Genomic DNA, 17,572 nt, shown 5'->3' with positions numbered 1-17,572 from the left:
CGTGGACTACAATTCCCATCAGCCCCTGCCATCATGGCCAATTGGCCATGCTGGCAGGGGCTGATGGGAATTGTAGTTCATGAACATCTGGAGAGCCGCAGGTTGCAGACTCCTGCACTAGACATTTCAAGACCCAGATACTTCCTACTAAAAAAAAATGGCAGTTCAAAGTTTACAATATTCTGTGAATGCTAACATTAACTGTGCTACAACTGCATTCCAAGTGTGCTTCACATTTCGGGAATGCGAAGTATGATGAAGAAAGTTGGCAACCTTTAATTAGCTATTTCATAGTAAAGTAATTGGCTATTTAGTCGTAAAGCAATGCATAAAATCATGTGGTTTGTTAATTATAAATGAATGCCATCTAATTTTCAAACTGAAGATTGTTTTGCATAATTAAATGTATGTGAAGATGCTGCAATTGATAATATATGATTTTCAAAAATTGAAAAAGAAGGGTAGCAGAGGAGGAGGAGACTATGTATACTGCCCTAAATTCCTTCCTTGAAGGGAGGGCTGTAGAGGACTTAGAATACGTGACCATCATTGTCCCAAGTATATTTCATCCTTAACCTTCCCTTCTTTTAAGGAAGATATTTACAAGCCTAAGTTATGTGTGGTCCTTGGGTATGGTAGATGTCGCTGAACATTACATTTAATGTTGGACTTTTGTGCACTTACAGCTTTCTGTGCATCTGTGCGCTTCACAGTGAATTCTTCGCTCTGCTTTCTTAGCAAACAGGATTCTCCTGCTGCAAAACACCTCCCCACACCCCACAGCCACACGGATCCACTCTTCTGACTGCCCCCCCCCCCACATTTCGTGGCTGTATCCCTGCCAGAGAACCGCTGTTGTGTGAGTGGATAAAGTCAGAAGGAGCAAGAAGACCCACACAAAGCAACACGCACATTTTTCTTTCACTTTCTCTGCAAAGAAGGGGGAAGAGTTGAGCTTGTCCAGTTTTTTAAAGCCACAGGACTTCTCTCATCTGAGGCAGGCTGAATTCAAAGGAGGGGAAAATGTGTGTGTTGGAGGGAGATTCCCCCAAAGGGGGAGTGAATGCTCACGGTGGAGGACACTCCGCTTGCAGGAAAAAAAAAACATTGTTCCTTCATAATGGTCCCAAAGATTTCTCTTTCATTACTGGTCCTATATAGGAATGTGTCCAGTTGTACCATTAACTGTGCTCCACGATCAGACAAGGATCTACTAATTCCATATGAAACTGCATTGCTGTCTATAATAGCCACATTTGTAGTAGGCATCTCATAGACTATTACTGAATCCATGTTGGCTACCAATTCATTTGGGAACATGCACAATGCACTCTGTTTCCCTGGAATGACCTTTTCATTTTGAATTTATAAGCAAGATTAGTAGTGCATCATGTCTGAATATTATGGTTAACTTATATTACAATCATCATAAACAATAAAGTGTTGAAATCAAGTACAAACAGCAACGTTTCTCTGGGTGTTTCAGTAAAACTAATCCCTAACCAAGCAGTAGAACTTGATTTTTAATTCATGTGGCACCCCAGGGCAAAAGTTTTTGGTACTGTATGAAACAGGAAACTGCATTAGATAAACTGTCATCTGATCCAGAAGGGCTCTTCTTATGCTGTTACTAAAAACAAAACAATAAACAGATATCATCAATAATCTCTAGAATGTGTTGATGGAAATTAGCAATGCACAGGACAACAACGACGATCCACTGAAAAGTCTCTCTTGTGGATTTGCACGCTCTTTCAATCCCTGGTCACTGGACTGATTTTTTATGGAGGAGATTTTTAATGGAGATCTTTCTCCCTGCTGATTTTTAGAAAGTCGTATAAGGACATAATATTTCAGAAGGCTTTAAGATATGGAGTGTTTCATTTTTTTAATGATGGTGAGAATTTTTTCCAGTCCTGCTTTAAATAAAAGTCATATAATCACTTTGATTCAATTCAGCTAAATAAGCACAGTGCAAAACTTTTGAGTTTTGGGGGGGGACTGTTTTGGAATTGAGGCTGGGATGACGACGAAAAAAAGATACTTCGGGATATGATTTTTTGCATCCTCTGTAGAAGGCCAAGTAGATTTAACGTTATGAACTCCCAAAAGGGGTGCCCCCATCCCCCATTGTTTCCAATGGGAGCTAATAGGAGATGGGGGCTACACCTTTGAGGGTCCATAACTTTGGACCCCCTGAACCAAACTTCATCAAACCTGGGTGGCATCATCAGGAGAGTCTCCTAAAGATACCCTGAAATTTTGGTGCTGTTAACAATTGCACCCTTGACAGCAGGCACCCCGCCCCAAATTTCCCCAGATTCTCCTTTTAAATCCACCCCCTTTGGCATGGATTTAAGGGGAGAATCTGAGGTCCACAGTTTAAACATTGAAAGTGATGTTGTTTCAGGGTAGGAGAGAACCCACCCCAAAACATCATCACTTTCAATGTTGTTTTAACTGGGGTCCCAGATTCTCCCTTTAAGGTGGATTTAAAAGGAGAATCCAGGCTCCCTAAACACCATTGAAAGTGATGCTGTTTGGGGGTGGATTCCAACATCACAACAACCACCCATGGGGGATTGGCGGTGCAAAACTCAGATTTTGCATTGAGCTCCATTTTTCCTAGCTACGCCTCTGGGTCAGGGCAGGAAAAATGTATCACAGACTTCTGACACAGACAGAACTTTCTAATATAAAGCAGAATCAAAACTCCTAAGACAATCGTAACATAAGTGACATATACAATATATTGAATACAGGGGTATATCAGGCATAGCCTAGTCTAGTACATAAGCAACTAACTAATAAGCACAATACTGAGTGGTGTGAAGATGTGTAAACTCATGCAAAACTAGGAAAACAAGGAAGCCTAAAATCTAATTCTGGGGTGACGCTACATTAACTCAGGCCTACTATCAGAGTTACAAAAGTATAGCCTCTTTTAAATTAAAGGATGAGGTTTGAACTCAAGTGTGAAAAAGGTACAATAAAAGAAACCTCACTAGGCAATCACAGAGGAAGATTTCTGTTGAGGAATCAGGAGAGTCTCCTAAAAATACCCTGAAATTTTGGTGCTGTTAACTTAACAATTGCACCCCTGACAGCAGGCACCCCCCCCCCCAAATTTCCCCAGATTCTCCTTTTAAATCCACCCCCTTTGGCATGGATTTAAAGGGAAAATCTGAGGTCCACAGTTTAAACATTGAAAGTGATGCTGTTTCAGGGTAGGGGAGAATCCACCCCAAAACAGCATCACTTTCAATGTTGTTTTAACTGGGGACCCCAGATTCTCCCTTTAAGGTAGATTTAAAAGGAGAATCCAGGCTCCCTAGTTTAAACACCATTGAAAGTGAGCTAGACTGTTGTCTAGCATCTGAAAGTGATGCCTAGACTGAAAGTGATGCCTAGACTGAAAGTGATGCCTAGACTGTTGCTGCTGTTTCAATATGGTGTTTTTGTAAATTATTGTTAGTTGCCTTGGGCTGGATGAAGAAAGATGGGTTGGTGGGGGGGGGTGCTTTAAAAAGGTGAATGCAAGTGTTGTTTAAGAGGGAACTATTCTGGGAGACAACAATGATGTTATTTTTCTGCTCTATACCTTAGGAATTGCCTTGTGTACTCCTGCAGCTGATGATGGATGTAAGTGAAATACACCAGAAGGGGAGTAGGCCCTTTGGTCAGTGCTGGTCTCCCAAACAGCCTCTGCCTTAAATACTGATGATGATCCCAAGCATGCTCCGGAGAGAAACAAAGGCAGTCCATTTCCGGCTGGTCCTAGGGGAGGCTGTATTATTCTAAGGAGGGACTCAAATTTGGAGCTCAGATCGAAGACAAATTAATGTATCTGGACTGCTTTAGCAACAATCTCACTGCATACAGCGTAGACATATCTTTCCAGATTTTTCACATTACAGGGGAAGATAACTTTGCTTATTTGCCGCAAAACCTTATTGATCACTTAACAGACCAGGTGATTGGGAGCAACAGCCGCAGAAGGCCATTGCTTTCACCTCCTGCACGTGAGCTCCCAAAGGCACCTGGTGGGCCACTGCCAGTAGCAGAGAGCTGGACTAGATGGACTCTGGTCTGATCCAGCTGGCTTGTTCTTATGTTCTTATGTTCTTATGTGGATGATACAGAAAACGCAGCACAGTGAAAGGCACAAGAAACTTCCTCTAGTTTTCAGGAAAACATTGATCTCTTATTAATAATTGTGATGAATGGATACATGACTGGATGGACTCAGCTTGCTGCTGAAAAAAATAAAATATAAAAGAAGGCCATCTGCTTGGATTATGGGAACAAGCCCGATGATATTCACCTCCTGCCATGCCTGTCAATCAAACGGCCCACTTGGGAGGAAGCTGGTCATGCACCGTGGCTAATGGACCCACCCCAAGCAATCTTTTTATAAGATGCCTGTCTGGCAAACTGGGAGAGCAGGCAGACAAATAAACCGTCATAACAGAAGACCAATCTCTGCGGTATTTAATTTGCAGTCCATTAAATACTTATCTGGCCTGATGAATAATTTCAGTTTTTGTGTGGAACCAGCAATTATCATCTTGATCACAGAACAGCTTGCCTGCAAAGGTTGCTTAATAGAGAGAGAGGCGATCTTCTCGAGCTTTGAAATGTGGTGCTGCAGGATCAGCAGCGCTGATGTGGTAGCAGGATCGACTCCACCAACTCCCCAGACTAAGGAAGGAATTGTATTTTTAAATCTGCGTTTTGAAAACATGGCCTTGCTAGTCAACTGGGTAGAGGCTGTCAGAAGGGAGGAAGCTGAAGATTGGGAACAGATAAAGGTAGATTTGTCATTAGGTGGGAAGGCAGGAAGGAAGCAGGAAAAGAGGAGAGATTATAGGGGCTTTCAGGGGAGGGAAAGAGGAAATGAGATACCCCGCAGAAGTCCATCCAGGTCCCCAACTTGTAGTCATGTAAAATTCTGGAAAAAAATTTTTTTAAAAAACCCTGCAGAAACTAAGGTTCAAAATAGACATTATAAGAACATAAAAACTAGCCTGCTGGATCAGACCAGAGTCCATCTAGTCCAGCACTCTGCTACTCTCAGTGGCCCACCAGGTGCCTTTGGGAGCTCACACGCAGGATGTGAAAGCAATGGCCTTCTGCTGCTGCTCCTCCCGAGCACCTGGTCTGCTAAGGCATTAGCAATCTCAGATCATGGAGGATCAAGATTGGTAGCCAGAGATCGACTTCTCCTCCATAAATCTGTCCAAGCCCTTTTTAAAGCTATCTAGGTTAGTGGCCATCACCACCTCCTGTGGCAGCATATTCCAAACACCAATCACAGGTTGCGTGAAGAAGTGTTTCCTTTTATTAGTCCTAATTCTCCCCGCCCCCCAGCATTTTCAATGGATGCCCCCTGGTTCTAGTATTGTGAGAAAGAGAGAAAAAATTCTCTCTTATGATTGTTCACATTATGATTGTTCACAGATTGGGTCTGGGTTCCCCAACTTGACTTTCAGAATGTCACTCAAATTGCTGAGAATTCATTTTCCAAGCATGCAGCCCAACTTTGTATCAGGATGACGGTCTGGAGGAAGAAAGGGCTTCAGCTTTTCCCATCATGCCACTGTCCATTTGTTAATTTTCCACAGGTTTCTCATTGTGCTTTTTCAAACTGCCTTCAACCCAACACTGAGAAAATTTTCCCATCATGCCAACTGAGATGTTTTCCCATCATGCCAAAATTGTCCTGGAGGTCACTATTTGCCTTGGGGTGGGGAGCCACACACCCACTGATGTCCTACACATACAAATCTCTGACATAATAAAACAGCTCTCCTCCAGGGCTGTTTCAGATTGGGAAGAGGGGAGACTGACGCCCCTTCTCCCCTCACAAACTGTTTCCCAATCCTAACATTGCCATTGTCCATTTGTTAACTTTCCAAAGGTTTCTCATTGTTCTTTTTCAAACTGCCTTCAACCCAACATTGAGAAAATGTGGTGAACAAACAAACACAAAAAGGCTATAAATGGAAAACGATGTTGCAAGGCACCTCAAAGGAAAAAAGTTCCATGTGAATCCATCTGCTTCTCCTTGGGTGCTGAAATCAACTAGATCAGTGGTGGCGAACCTATGGCACGGGTGCCAGAGGTGGCACAGAGCCCTCTCTGTGGGCACTCGCAGACAGAGTTCATCATGTGGGAGCGGGGTGGAAAATCACCCCCCCACACACACACACACACATCTAGGCTGGCCTGGGCATGATAATTTACCTGGGAGTAAGCTCAGTTGCTGGCAATGGGACTTGCTTCTGAGTAAACTCTCCTAGGATCGTGATTTACCCATTGGAAGCATTGCACAGCTGCTTCACTAAGCTTACTCCTGAGTAACGCGTGCCTTGGAGCCAACCATTTTTTTCTAAACTAAAACCTCAGTATTCAGATTAAATTGCCGTGTTGGCACTTTGCAAAAAATAAGTGGTTTTGGGGTTGCAATTTGGGCACTTGGTCTCGAAAAGGTTTGCCATCACTGAAGTAGATCAATGCACTGTTGAAAGCTTTCCCAGCCAGAAACAACTGGGTATTGTCAGTTTTCTGGGCTGTGTGGCCATGGTCTGGTAGATTTTGCTCCTAATGTTTTGCCTGCGCATGCCCCACCACACAATCACCCCACTCTGTGCCACAAAGAGAAATACATAAGAACATAAGAACATAAGAACAAGCCATCTGGATCAGACCAAAGTCCATCTAGTCCAGCTCTCTGCTACTCGCAGTGGCCCACCAGGTGCCTTTGGGAGCTCACATGTAGGATGTGAACGCAATGGCCTTCTGCAGCTGTTGCTCTCAATCACCTGGTCTGTTAAGGCATTTGCAATCTCAGATCAAGGAGGATCAAGATTGGTAGCCATAAATCGACTTCTCCTCCATAAATCTGTCCAAGCCCCTTTTAAAGCTATCCAGGTTAGTGGCCATCACCACCTCCTGTGGCAGCATATTCCAAACACCAATCACACGTTGCGTGAAGAAGTGTTTCCTTTTATTAGTTCTAATTCTCCCTAGCATTTTCAATGTATGCCCCCTGGTTCTAGTATTGTGAGAAAGAGAGAAAATTTTCTCTCTGTCAACATTTTCTACCCCATGCATAATTTTGTAGACTTCAACCATATCCCCCCTCAGCCACCTCCTCTCCAAACTAAAGAGTCCCAAACGCTGCAGCCTCTCCTCATAGGGAAGGTGCTCCAGTCCCTCAATCATCCTTGTTGCCCTTCTCTGCACTTTTTCTATCTCCTCAATATCCTTTTTGAGATGCGGCGACCAGAACTGGACACAGTACTCCAAGTGCGGTCGCACCACTGCTTTATATAAGGGCATGACAATCTTTGCAGTTTTATTATCAATTCCTTTTCTAATGATCCCCAGCACAGAGTTTGCCTTTTTTACAGCTGCCATGCATTGAGTTGACATTCCCATGGAACTATCAACTAAGAATAAAAATTAAAATAAAAAAATAAGAATAAAAAATACATCTCACTGTGATATGCCTCTGAAGATGCCAGCCATAGATGAGAGAGAGCAGAATGTTAGGAGCAAAAACTACCAGACTATGGCCACACAGCCCAGAAAATCCATAAGACCCAGTCAACCAGATCACTTTGTAGTGGTTTTTGGCAGGCAGGCAGGAGGTCTGCTTAATATCATTCCACAAAGAAAATATAAATTTTGTTCTTGAATGTGCAGGAACTGTTCCTGCTCAATTTTTTAAAAATCATTTGAAGTTTTAATGTTGCAATGCACAAATTTTGTTCATAACTTTTAAAAGGGCAAAGTCATTATTATACTTTATTTTAACATTGTCCTGCTCCTCAACCCATTGGTAGGGTTCCAGAAGTGGCTAAATATTGGGTATGCACCATGTGAATTTACAGTGCCCTGAAATCCTTAGAGGAAGGGTGGGGTTAAAAAAATTAATAAATATACACACATGTATACACCTATCACTTGTGGGGGTAGAAATAATTTAAAAAACCTTTAAAATTCACTGTAATGACAGGGTAAGAAAGAATATTGTCACCGTCGGATTTGTGGAAATTATGTATAGTTTTATGTCTAGATTTTATTATATTTATTATGTGAATTTATTTTTGTTGGAAACTGCCCTGAGCCCAAAAGGGGTGGGGTGGCATAGAAAGTTAATAAATAAATAAATACATTTATTGCCTCTACACCCTTCCTTTCTTCCAAGGAACTCAAGATGACATTCTTAAGAATCCTTCTCTCAGAAAGAAAAAAAATGTTCCCAGAAAAGCTTACCTAAAATATTCATATTGCTGCCGCTCTGCCCTCCAAAGCACCAAAATTTAGTCCTCAGGATGGGGACATGAGTTAGGGATGTCAGCCTCCAGGTGTGGCCTGGGGATACCCTGGAATTTCAGCTCATCTTCAGACTACAGAGATCGTTTACCTTGGAGAAAGTGGATGGTTTGGAGGGTGGACTCTATGGCATTGTACCCCATTGAAGTCCCTGTTCTCTCCAGACTCTATCCCCAAATCTCCAGGAGTTCCCCAACATGGATTTGGCAACCCTACCCACAATCCCCTGCAAGCAGAGGTGGGATCCAGCAGGTTCTCACCAGTTCCCGAGAGTGTGGGTTACTAATTATTTGTGTGTGCCGAGAGGGGGTTACTAATTGGGCCCGCTTTTCCATCTCCACACCCTTGCCTCCCCAAGAGGCATACTGCCTTTGAACGTGAGGGTTCCATATAGCAATTGCGACTAATAATGTAACTCCCTGAACTGGAATTTAATCCCCTTTCAGGTGCACTACGCACCTATCGGATTCTCAGCCTGCATTCGTGCCTTTTTATCCTCACTCAGTCTCTATCAAAGAACCTGTGTGTTTCACCATTGCTGTGTTCAGATTTGTGAGTTGGGCCATTTTCTATAATGTGATGATGATTTAGAAATGACCTGGTGCAAAAAAAGATTTTTGGGGTCGTGGTGGGGTGTCTGCCCATGGTGGGGGGGGGCATCCAACTCATGGGTTTCTTTTGGCCCCTAGGGCTCCTAGGTTTGCCTCTTAGGGTACGCCTCTGCCCCTTTCTTTGCTTGAGGGAGGGGGCTTGGGCGAGGAAACCTTTGTTACTAAAAATTCTTTTGGATCCCCACCTCACCTTCGCTCTCGCAGAGTGACCTCAGGAGGGCCTAGCAACCCTACCATGAATTCTTCTTCTGTCATCCTGGACGGATAGTATGACAGACTTCTGTAAGATGGCATGACCCTCCTTAACAGCCTCCCTTGGCCTTCCCAATGAAATATGGCCAGATATGTTTCTGCAGTTATGGACACCCAGAAGAGAAACAAAGAATGCAAACAAGCAGGAGCCATGGCCTCTAACCCTTAGATCACGGAACCTCTGGGTGTCTCCATGTTAGGGAAATGATGATTCTCCATCAGTGGGGAAAAAAGCTTCAGGTGTAGGAGATAGAATCGTCATAACACCTCCACAAAACCAAAAGACTTTAAAAAGGCTCCTCCACCCAGCATGAAGATGCAGATCCCAGGAACTACATCAGCACTAGAAAGGGTGGACACCACTCCAGAACTGGCAGTCTCAGGTAAGGCTCAATATATGTCTGATATATGGAATTGGAAAAGGTCCAGCAGAAATAACTTGTAGAGACTCTGCACAATATGTTCATCTTCTTAGTGTATATCTCTTACCTTTCACCATTTTGATGAGCTTAGCTTGGTAAGTAAGAGGAAGGCAATTAATACATGGCATTGAATGGGCAACTAGGCAGTTCTAACGAGCAGTGTCTAAAGATGGTAACTAACCAGACTAATCGGTAGTATTACAAACTTACCTTGGTATTAAAACAAGTATTATGTGAAGATGTCTTTTGTCTTGACTCCATTACCCATCAACTTTGTCAGATGCCCCTGCTTTCTGTATTTTGGGAGAAGGAAAAAAAGTTATTTTCTCTTCTCCACACCATGTATAATTTTATAAGAATTCTTATCAACCCTACCTAAACTCATCTTTACTTCTAAACCAGCAGTTCTCAACCTGTGGGTTGCGACCCCTTTGGGGGTCGAACGACCCTTTCACAGGGTTCGCCTAAGACCATCGGAAAACACATATTTCCAATGGTCTTAGGAACTGAGACACAAATAATTTTATGGTTGGGGGTCACCATAACATGAGGAACTGTATTAAAGGGTCACTAGGAAGGTTGAGAACCACTGTTCTAAACCAAGAATCTCCATATTCCTATATTGTGTTGTGTTTTTAATTTGCTGATAAAACAATATTAGCAAGTAACATTTAAATCACTATATCCCAAATATTGGGGGGAAATCCACCATTGGGAAAATTACATTATTTTACACGTAATATGAAACAGTCATATTTGCAGAATAAACTACATTTCCTTTCAACTCCAGATTCACATACTTTGCCAATTCTGTAGGAGTCTTAATAGCTTCTGAGCTTCTCAGTGTATCTCAAGATAATATTCTAGAATTTTGCAAGTTTACTACATTAAGAAAAGAAATGAACGTGAGACTCACCACACTGCCAACAAAACATTTGATAATTTCCTCACCCAATCACATGAATTTCATAAAATGAATTTCCATATTTATTGTGAATCTATTGGAGACCTTTATCCAAACTGAATTCTATGTTGTCTAGTTCTTCCTTCATCCATCTGTGCTCATAACTATCACTATGTCCACTAGCAGGGAATCCCATAATTTCTTATTGAGTAAAGAAGAAATTCAATAAAAGAATTTTATTGAGTAAATAATAATAATAATAATAATAATAATAATAATAATAATAATAATAATAATAATAATAATAATAATAATAAAAAAACTGTTCAAAACCCTTTCAGCAGCTGCGGTTTGCATTAGATAGGGCCAGGGGCAGTCTCTGCTAATGAGCAACAGGGGCCCCTGACCCATGCTCTGTTTTGAGGAGTACACCCACCAATGGCCCCACTTCTCAACAGAGAAGGGGAAAGAACCAAAGAGCAGGTTTCCATCACTAGCACCGCTCCCGCCCAGAGCCTGGGCAGTCTGCTCACAGCAGTAGACAAATATGTAGGGAGAACAAGAAGACCCAATTACAAAATCAAAGGGCTGTATGAGAACATTTGATGAGAGCTGGCCTTGATTCATAAATCTTATGCCTTCTGCTTTCCATAAATAAACAATGACAGAAGGGCCAAAAAGCATCTTTATTTATTGTTGAAGGCTTTCACGGCCGGAATCACTGGGGTGCTGTGTGGTTTCTGGGCTGTATGGCCGTGTTCTAGCAGCATTCTCTCCTGACGTTTCGCCTGCATCTGTGGCTGGCATCAGATCCTCTGAAGATGCCAGCCACAGATGCAGGCGAAACGTCAGGAGAGAATGCTGCTAGAACACGGCCATACAGCCCGGAAACCACACATCTTTATTTAGTTCTGTATAATACTGAGGATTGACTTTTCCTGGAGTTGCCCTTGAAGCTTCAGCAGGTTTTTAAGGAAGCAACTTGCCTTATGATAGAGTGTGGAAGCCTAGGACTTTGTCAACCAGCCACACTGGATGGCTTCTGGAAAGGACACAGTTCTTATCTTTACAAATCTATTTGATCTTGCTGATCTCACCACATCCCCCTCCCATCTCTCCTTTATGGAGCAGCCAAGTCCCCAGCAATTCAAGCCCTGAGATTTATTTGAGGGGCAGGGCCTGGTGAATATCACACTAATTAGCAGCCAAACGGAAAGGGAAGAATTAAACAAGATTTCCCTGCCCATGCTTTTTCTGCTCAGATGATTTAGATTTAAAGATTTTTATTTTTAAAAAACTATGGATACAACTGTCTTATGATTGAATCACACGAAACTATTTTGTACTGAATCAAACCATTTGGTCCATGGAGGTCAATAGGATTTCAGGCAGAGGTCTTTCACATCACCTAATGCTTGGTCCTTTTTTTACTGGAGATGGTGGGAATTGAACTTGGAACCGTCTGCATGCACAGAAGAGGTTCTTCCACTGAGCTATGTCTCCTGACCACTTATTTGCTTTTGTTTACCAGTCTATGCACAGAAGTGGAAGTTTTTCATCATTCCTCTCTGTTCTTTTCTTAAATTTTATTTTATATCTGGAAAAAAACGTTCTGCATATATTACAATTACTAACACCAATAATACATAATAGTCTTGCCTACATTTCCACCAGATTTAGCTAGTGATAAAAAAAACCCACATTCATAATCATAGGCTTCCATATATGGTCAATTGGCCATGCTGGCAGGGGCTGATGGGAATTGTAGTCCATAACATCTGGAGTGCCAAAGGTTCGCCACCACGGGTCTTGTTTGTTCTGTCCCTAATTTTCTGATATTCAGTTGAATAAGTGTATACAATACTGTCATCTTATAGTTTCTGGCCCCCAGAAAGATAATTTCCAGGGTGGTAGGACCCATATCAATGTAGAGGAACATGGGTTGGGTGGCTGTGATTAGAAAGGACATGGGGTTGAAATCACTTGTCCCTCTTCTTTGGCAAGCACAAGTCTGCTAAGGAAAAGGGGTGAGTTCGTCTTCCTTTTCCCGCCCCGTTCCAGCCCACTAACCTCTATCAGGATCCTGTGACTCCAAGAATTACCTTTCTGAAGACTGGAAGAGGCATCAGCAATAGATAGGAATATGGAATAACTCTGCTTTCTGTGCATTAGATAGTTGAATGCCAGCCAATGTGTAGTTTGAGCCTGAAGGCCAAAAGAATGAATGCCAAAAGATCAACATCTTTTGTTTACAATATTAGTTAGCTTTGATCTGCACTGACAAATGTAGCCGATGTTATTGGGAGGTTTGAAAATCACCACACACACTAAAAATGGTTTTTAAAAAATCCCTGTTTACCTTAAATAAACAGAAAATTCTTAACAGCTTGCTGAGAACTTTCAAACACACACACTTCTTTATGCGAACGCATACATTGAAATCTGAAAGGTTAATAAGGTAAAGTGAGCTGTCAAGTCGCAACCAGTTTGCAGAAGTGCCATCATCAAGTTTTCAAGGCAGATTGATAAGCAGAGATGGTTTGCCATTGCCGTCCTCTGCAGAGCAACCCCAAACTTCTTTGATGGTCTTCCATCCAAGAAGAAGAAGAAGTAGTAGTAGTAGTAGTAGTAGTAGTAGTAGTAGTAGTAGTAGTAGTAGTAGTAGTAGTAGTAGTAGTAGTAGTAGAAGAAGAAGAAGAAGAAGAAGAAGAAGAAGAAGAAGAAGAGGAGGAGGAGGAGGAGGAGGAGGAGGAGGAGGAGGAGGAGGAGGAGGAGGAGTAGTTTGGATTTATATCCCCCCTTTCTCTCCTGCAGGAGACTCAAAGGGGCTTACAATCTCCTTGCCCTTCCCCCCTCACAACAAACACCCTGTGAGGTAGGTGGGGCTGAGAGAGCTCCGGAAAGCTGTGACTAGCCCAAGGTCACCCAGCTGGCGTGTGTGGGAGTGCCCAGGCTAATCTGAATTCCCCAGATAAGCCTCCACAGCTCAGGCGGCAGAGCTGGCAATCAAACCCGGTTCCTCCAGATTAGATACACGAGCTCTTAACCTCCTACGCTACTGCTGCTCCATGTCTGACCTTACTTAGCTTCTGAGTACTAAGATCAAGTTAGTCTAGTCCAGGGGTCTGCAACCTGCGGCTCTCCAGATGTTCATTAGCCATGCTGGCAGGGGCTGATGGGAATTGTAGTCCATGAACATCTGGAGAGCCGCAGGTTGCAGACCCATGGTCTAGTCTATCTAGGGCCCTTTCCACATGGGCCAATAAAAGTAGGGGGAAGGCGGGTTACATAAACCTATCTTCCCCTCCACACAGCTGGCTGTCCTGTGGAAAGCCAGCACATTGGCCGTGGTGCACGCCTTCGCACGGAGGTGCTTTTTTTCCTTCCCTGCCTGGCTTTTTTGTTTCCCTGCCTGCCTGCAAAATCGCATTATGTGCGATTCTCTTGTTTTAATGCGGCTCATAGCCATGCCTGTTTGCTTCGCCATGGCTGCAAGCCATGTTAAAACACAAGAATCGCACAAAACACGATTGTCAAAAAACCCAGGTTGGGAGGGGGGACGCAGAGCAGATCTGCATTAGGATCTGGATCCATGCAATGATCTCCTTCAACCCTGGCTTTTTACTGGGTTTATCCCGGTGTAATTGGCCCGTGCAAAAAGGGCCTTGGCTATTCAGAGGCTGGTAAAATGAAATAAACCTCCAGGACCATGGACCTAGATCCATCAGAGAAGGCACAAATCATATCAATGATGCTGCTGTAAAGACGGGAGAGATCATGTTGAATAATCTCTCGCAGTGGCGTAGTGGCTAAGAGCAGTGGCTAAGAGCAGGTGCATTCTGATCTGGAGGAACCGGGTTTGATTCCCAGCTCTGCCGCTTGAGTTGTGGAGGCTTATCTGGGGAATTCAGATTAGCCTGCGCACTCCCACACACGCCAGCTGAGTGACCTTGGGCTAGTCGCAGCTTTTCGGAGCTCTCTCAGCCCCACCCACCTCACAGGGTGTTTGTTGTGAGGGGGGAAGGGCAAGGAGATTGTAAGCCCCCTTGAGTCTCCTACAGGAGAGAAAAGGGGATATGAATCCAAACTACTACTACTACTACTACTACTACTACTACTACTACTACTACTACTACTACTACTACTACTATTATTATCATTATGATGATGATGATGATGATGATGAATAATTCTGTGCCACCTCTTCTTGTTGTTCAATTCAAACCACACAGGAAATAAAAGAAAATGTTCAAGTTGAGTAGCATTAAAACCAAATGGTGAAAACAGTCTACTCCTAACAGCCCACCTCCCACCCTGCCAAGGACAGGTCTAGCAGCAGAGCACATTGTAATTTATGGACCTTGATGGTATTAAATGCTACTTCGTTTTCTTTTTATCCTGACATGCAACTTATTCTTGTTTTCTTATTTGTAATGTTATCCAAAACGTCTTACACTATGTTGTGCAGGCAGCAAGGGCAACACATAACCAGAAACCATGGAGCTCACTTGGATTAAGATACTGTACATCGTTCTTGGCTCCATTTTGGCTTGTATCACAAGTATTCTCGTTGCAAGGTACAACTTGTGGCATAAAATACTGTTCCAGACGTGGCTATGGTGAGTGTGTATCATGGCATTATATTCATTTGGAGAGAACTAGGAAATATTATCTTAGGCGAAAATTAGTCTCCCACAGAAATCCATCCCAGAGAGATAAATACTAGCAAGGCTGGCCCCCACTGGTAACTGGATGAGAAACCACACCGGAATTCCCTATGCATGGCTGGGACCTCATGAAAGTAAATGATACAATTGTCATAAAAACATAATAAAAAAGTTTTTCCAAATAGTAATATTGCTGTGTTAAAAGAACAAATTGCCCCCTGTAAGACATCTTGGTCTGAGGGACTGTTTTGAATAACCAATAATATCGGGGGATGGTTAACACACGGATTTTTACAAGGAAAAACAGGATTTGTTTTTAAAGGAAGAAAGCAAGGAGGCTATGAAATCCTTAGAAACTTCACAATTGTTACTTCCTGTTATGGACTGACAGTTGCTCCCCAGAGCCTTGCTCACCTAATTTTCCCATTCAATCTTCTTCTGCATAGCAGCCCCAGACTTCCTTCGTGGTCTCACACCCATGTACAACCCTGCCTACCATTTGAGCTGTGATGAGATCTGGCTAGTCTAGGCAATTAGGGCTGTTACTAGTAACTGCCAGTGAGGATTGAAACTGAGGTTTAAAACGCCTTCCCTAATCAAATTGGCAGCCTCACACAGCAGCTTTGGAGTTAAAGATCCTGACCATTCGTCTCCCACAATCCTTCTGCACAGTAAGTTGAGGCCAGTTTTCTACCCGAATAGCGGAGCTGCCTGTTTTGACAGCATTTTGGGATGTATGTAGGTTGCTGGGTGCCAAATTCTTATGTTTTATTTTGATGTCTGACCCCTTCCGCACATGCAAAATAATGCATTTTCAAACCACTTTCACAACTGTTTGCAAGTGGATTTTGCCATTCCGCACAGCTTCAAAGAGCACTGAAAGCAGTTTGAAAGTGCCTTATTCTGCATGTGCGGAATGAGCCCAAGTTAGGATACTATCTTACTATCTTACTTATTTTAGGCTGGTCTCTGACTGTAGTCGAAATAAAGAAATACTTATTTTGAGATTTTGTTAGTTTTGCTTTGGTTGATCAATTGTTCATTGAATTGTTGTGAGCCACTCAAGCCCTGTGTTGGGTAAGTGGTATAAGTCAAAAATTAAGTAAAGTAAGAATTCTGCATTCTGCATTGATTGTCTTTGTAGATGCAGAAGCATTCACCACTGGCAAGAGAATGACCATAGGCAATTCCCTGTACTATTTTCCCTGTTAGCTACCATTTGCCTTGCATTTTCCCCCCTGCTAGGCTACCAGAGGACTTCTGAGGTTTTGTTTTTTTAAAAAAAAAATCAGTAATTGCTATAGTGCAATTCAAGTCTGGTAGCACTTTAAAGACCAGCAACATTTTCAGAGTATGAGTTTTCAAGAGCACTATAACAATTAACCATGAGTTTTCAAGAGCACTATAACAATTATTATTATTATTATTATTATTATTATTATTATTATTATTATTATTATTATTATTATTATTATTGTTGTTGTTGTTGTTGTTGTTGTTGTTGTTGTTGTTGTTGTTGCTGCTGCTGCTGCTGCTGCTGCTGTTGTTGTTGTTGTTGTTGTTGTTGTTGTTCATTAGATATATAGGCTGCCTCATCCCCAAAGGGCTCGAGACGGCTCACAATACAGCTGTTCCAATAACAGCACATAAAATACATAACTAAAACTAACCCCATTAAAACAAATTTCCACAGCAGCAATTTCTTAAAATTTAAATAACAAAGTTAAGAGCAAGCAAAATTAAAGACAAAATTAAAGACAGGCGCCCGATCAAAAAGGCTGAGAGGGGAGGGGCAGGGCCCAAGATGGAATCAAGGCCCTGCCAAGATGGAAAATTGGCAGCCTCAGTGGGGGGCGATAGATCTGCGGCCAGCCTCCCCAAAGGCCCGGTGGAACAGCTCAATCTTACAGGCCCTGCAGAACTCACCAAGGTCCCGCAGGGCCCGGACAGCTGTAAAAAAACCTACGGGTTGCATGGGAGAGAAAGATGGCACCCATATGGGCAAGATTTTTTTAAAATTGAAATAAGTTTTATGTAAGGCATTGAAATAAGTACAATATCATAAGTACTGATGTTACATATAGAAATGTAACAATATTTAGACAGGTTTTCATGTTTGTCACTTATATATCTCTAAATAAATTATTTATTGATTTGAACTGGTTTTATGGTTGTAATTGGGTTTTATATGATTGGAATTTACATGTTGTACACCCCTCAGAGCCCTTTGAGGGTGGGTGGTGGTATAAGAAATCCAACAAACAAATAAATACATAAATAAACATTTCTATTGTAAGTTGTTACTAATGTTTTCTTATTAGTGGGCACGAATTTCAATGCAAATGTTCCCATCCAGATGGCGTGCTATCCTGC

The 17,572-nt window shown here is 42.4% G+C and overlaps 1 protein-coding gene across 1 annotated transcript in view; it reads left to right on the top strand.

Annotated features, from left to right (window-relative positions):
• The first annotated feature begins 15,029 nt into the window (after nt 1-15,029).
• The window catches only part of LOC125429436 (monoacylglycerol lipase ABHD6-like), a 29,923-nt gene continuing 27,380 nt past the window's right edge, over nt 15,030-17,572 (top strand). Inside the window, 1 exon segment of the mRNA XM_048490556.1 lies at nt 15,030-15,151. Within this exon segment, the coding sequence (XP_048346513.1) occupies nt 15,030-15,151 (122 nt within the window).

Source organism: Sphaerodactylus townsendi, linkage group LG03 (genome assembly GCF_021028975.2).
Source record: "Sphaerodactylus townsendi isolate TG3544 linkage group LG03, MPM_Stown_v2.3, whole genome shotgun sequence".
Lineage (NCBI taxonomy): Eukaryota > Metazoa > Chordata > Lepidosauria > Squamata > Sphaerodactylidae > Sphaerodactylus > Sphaerodactylus townsendi.
Note: the sequence above shows the minus strand (reverse complement) of the source record. Positions and strands in the feature narration are given on the sequence as shown.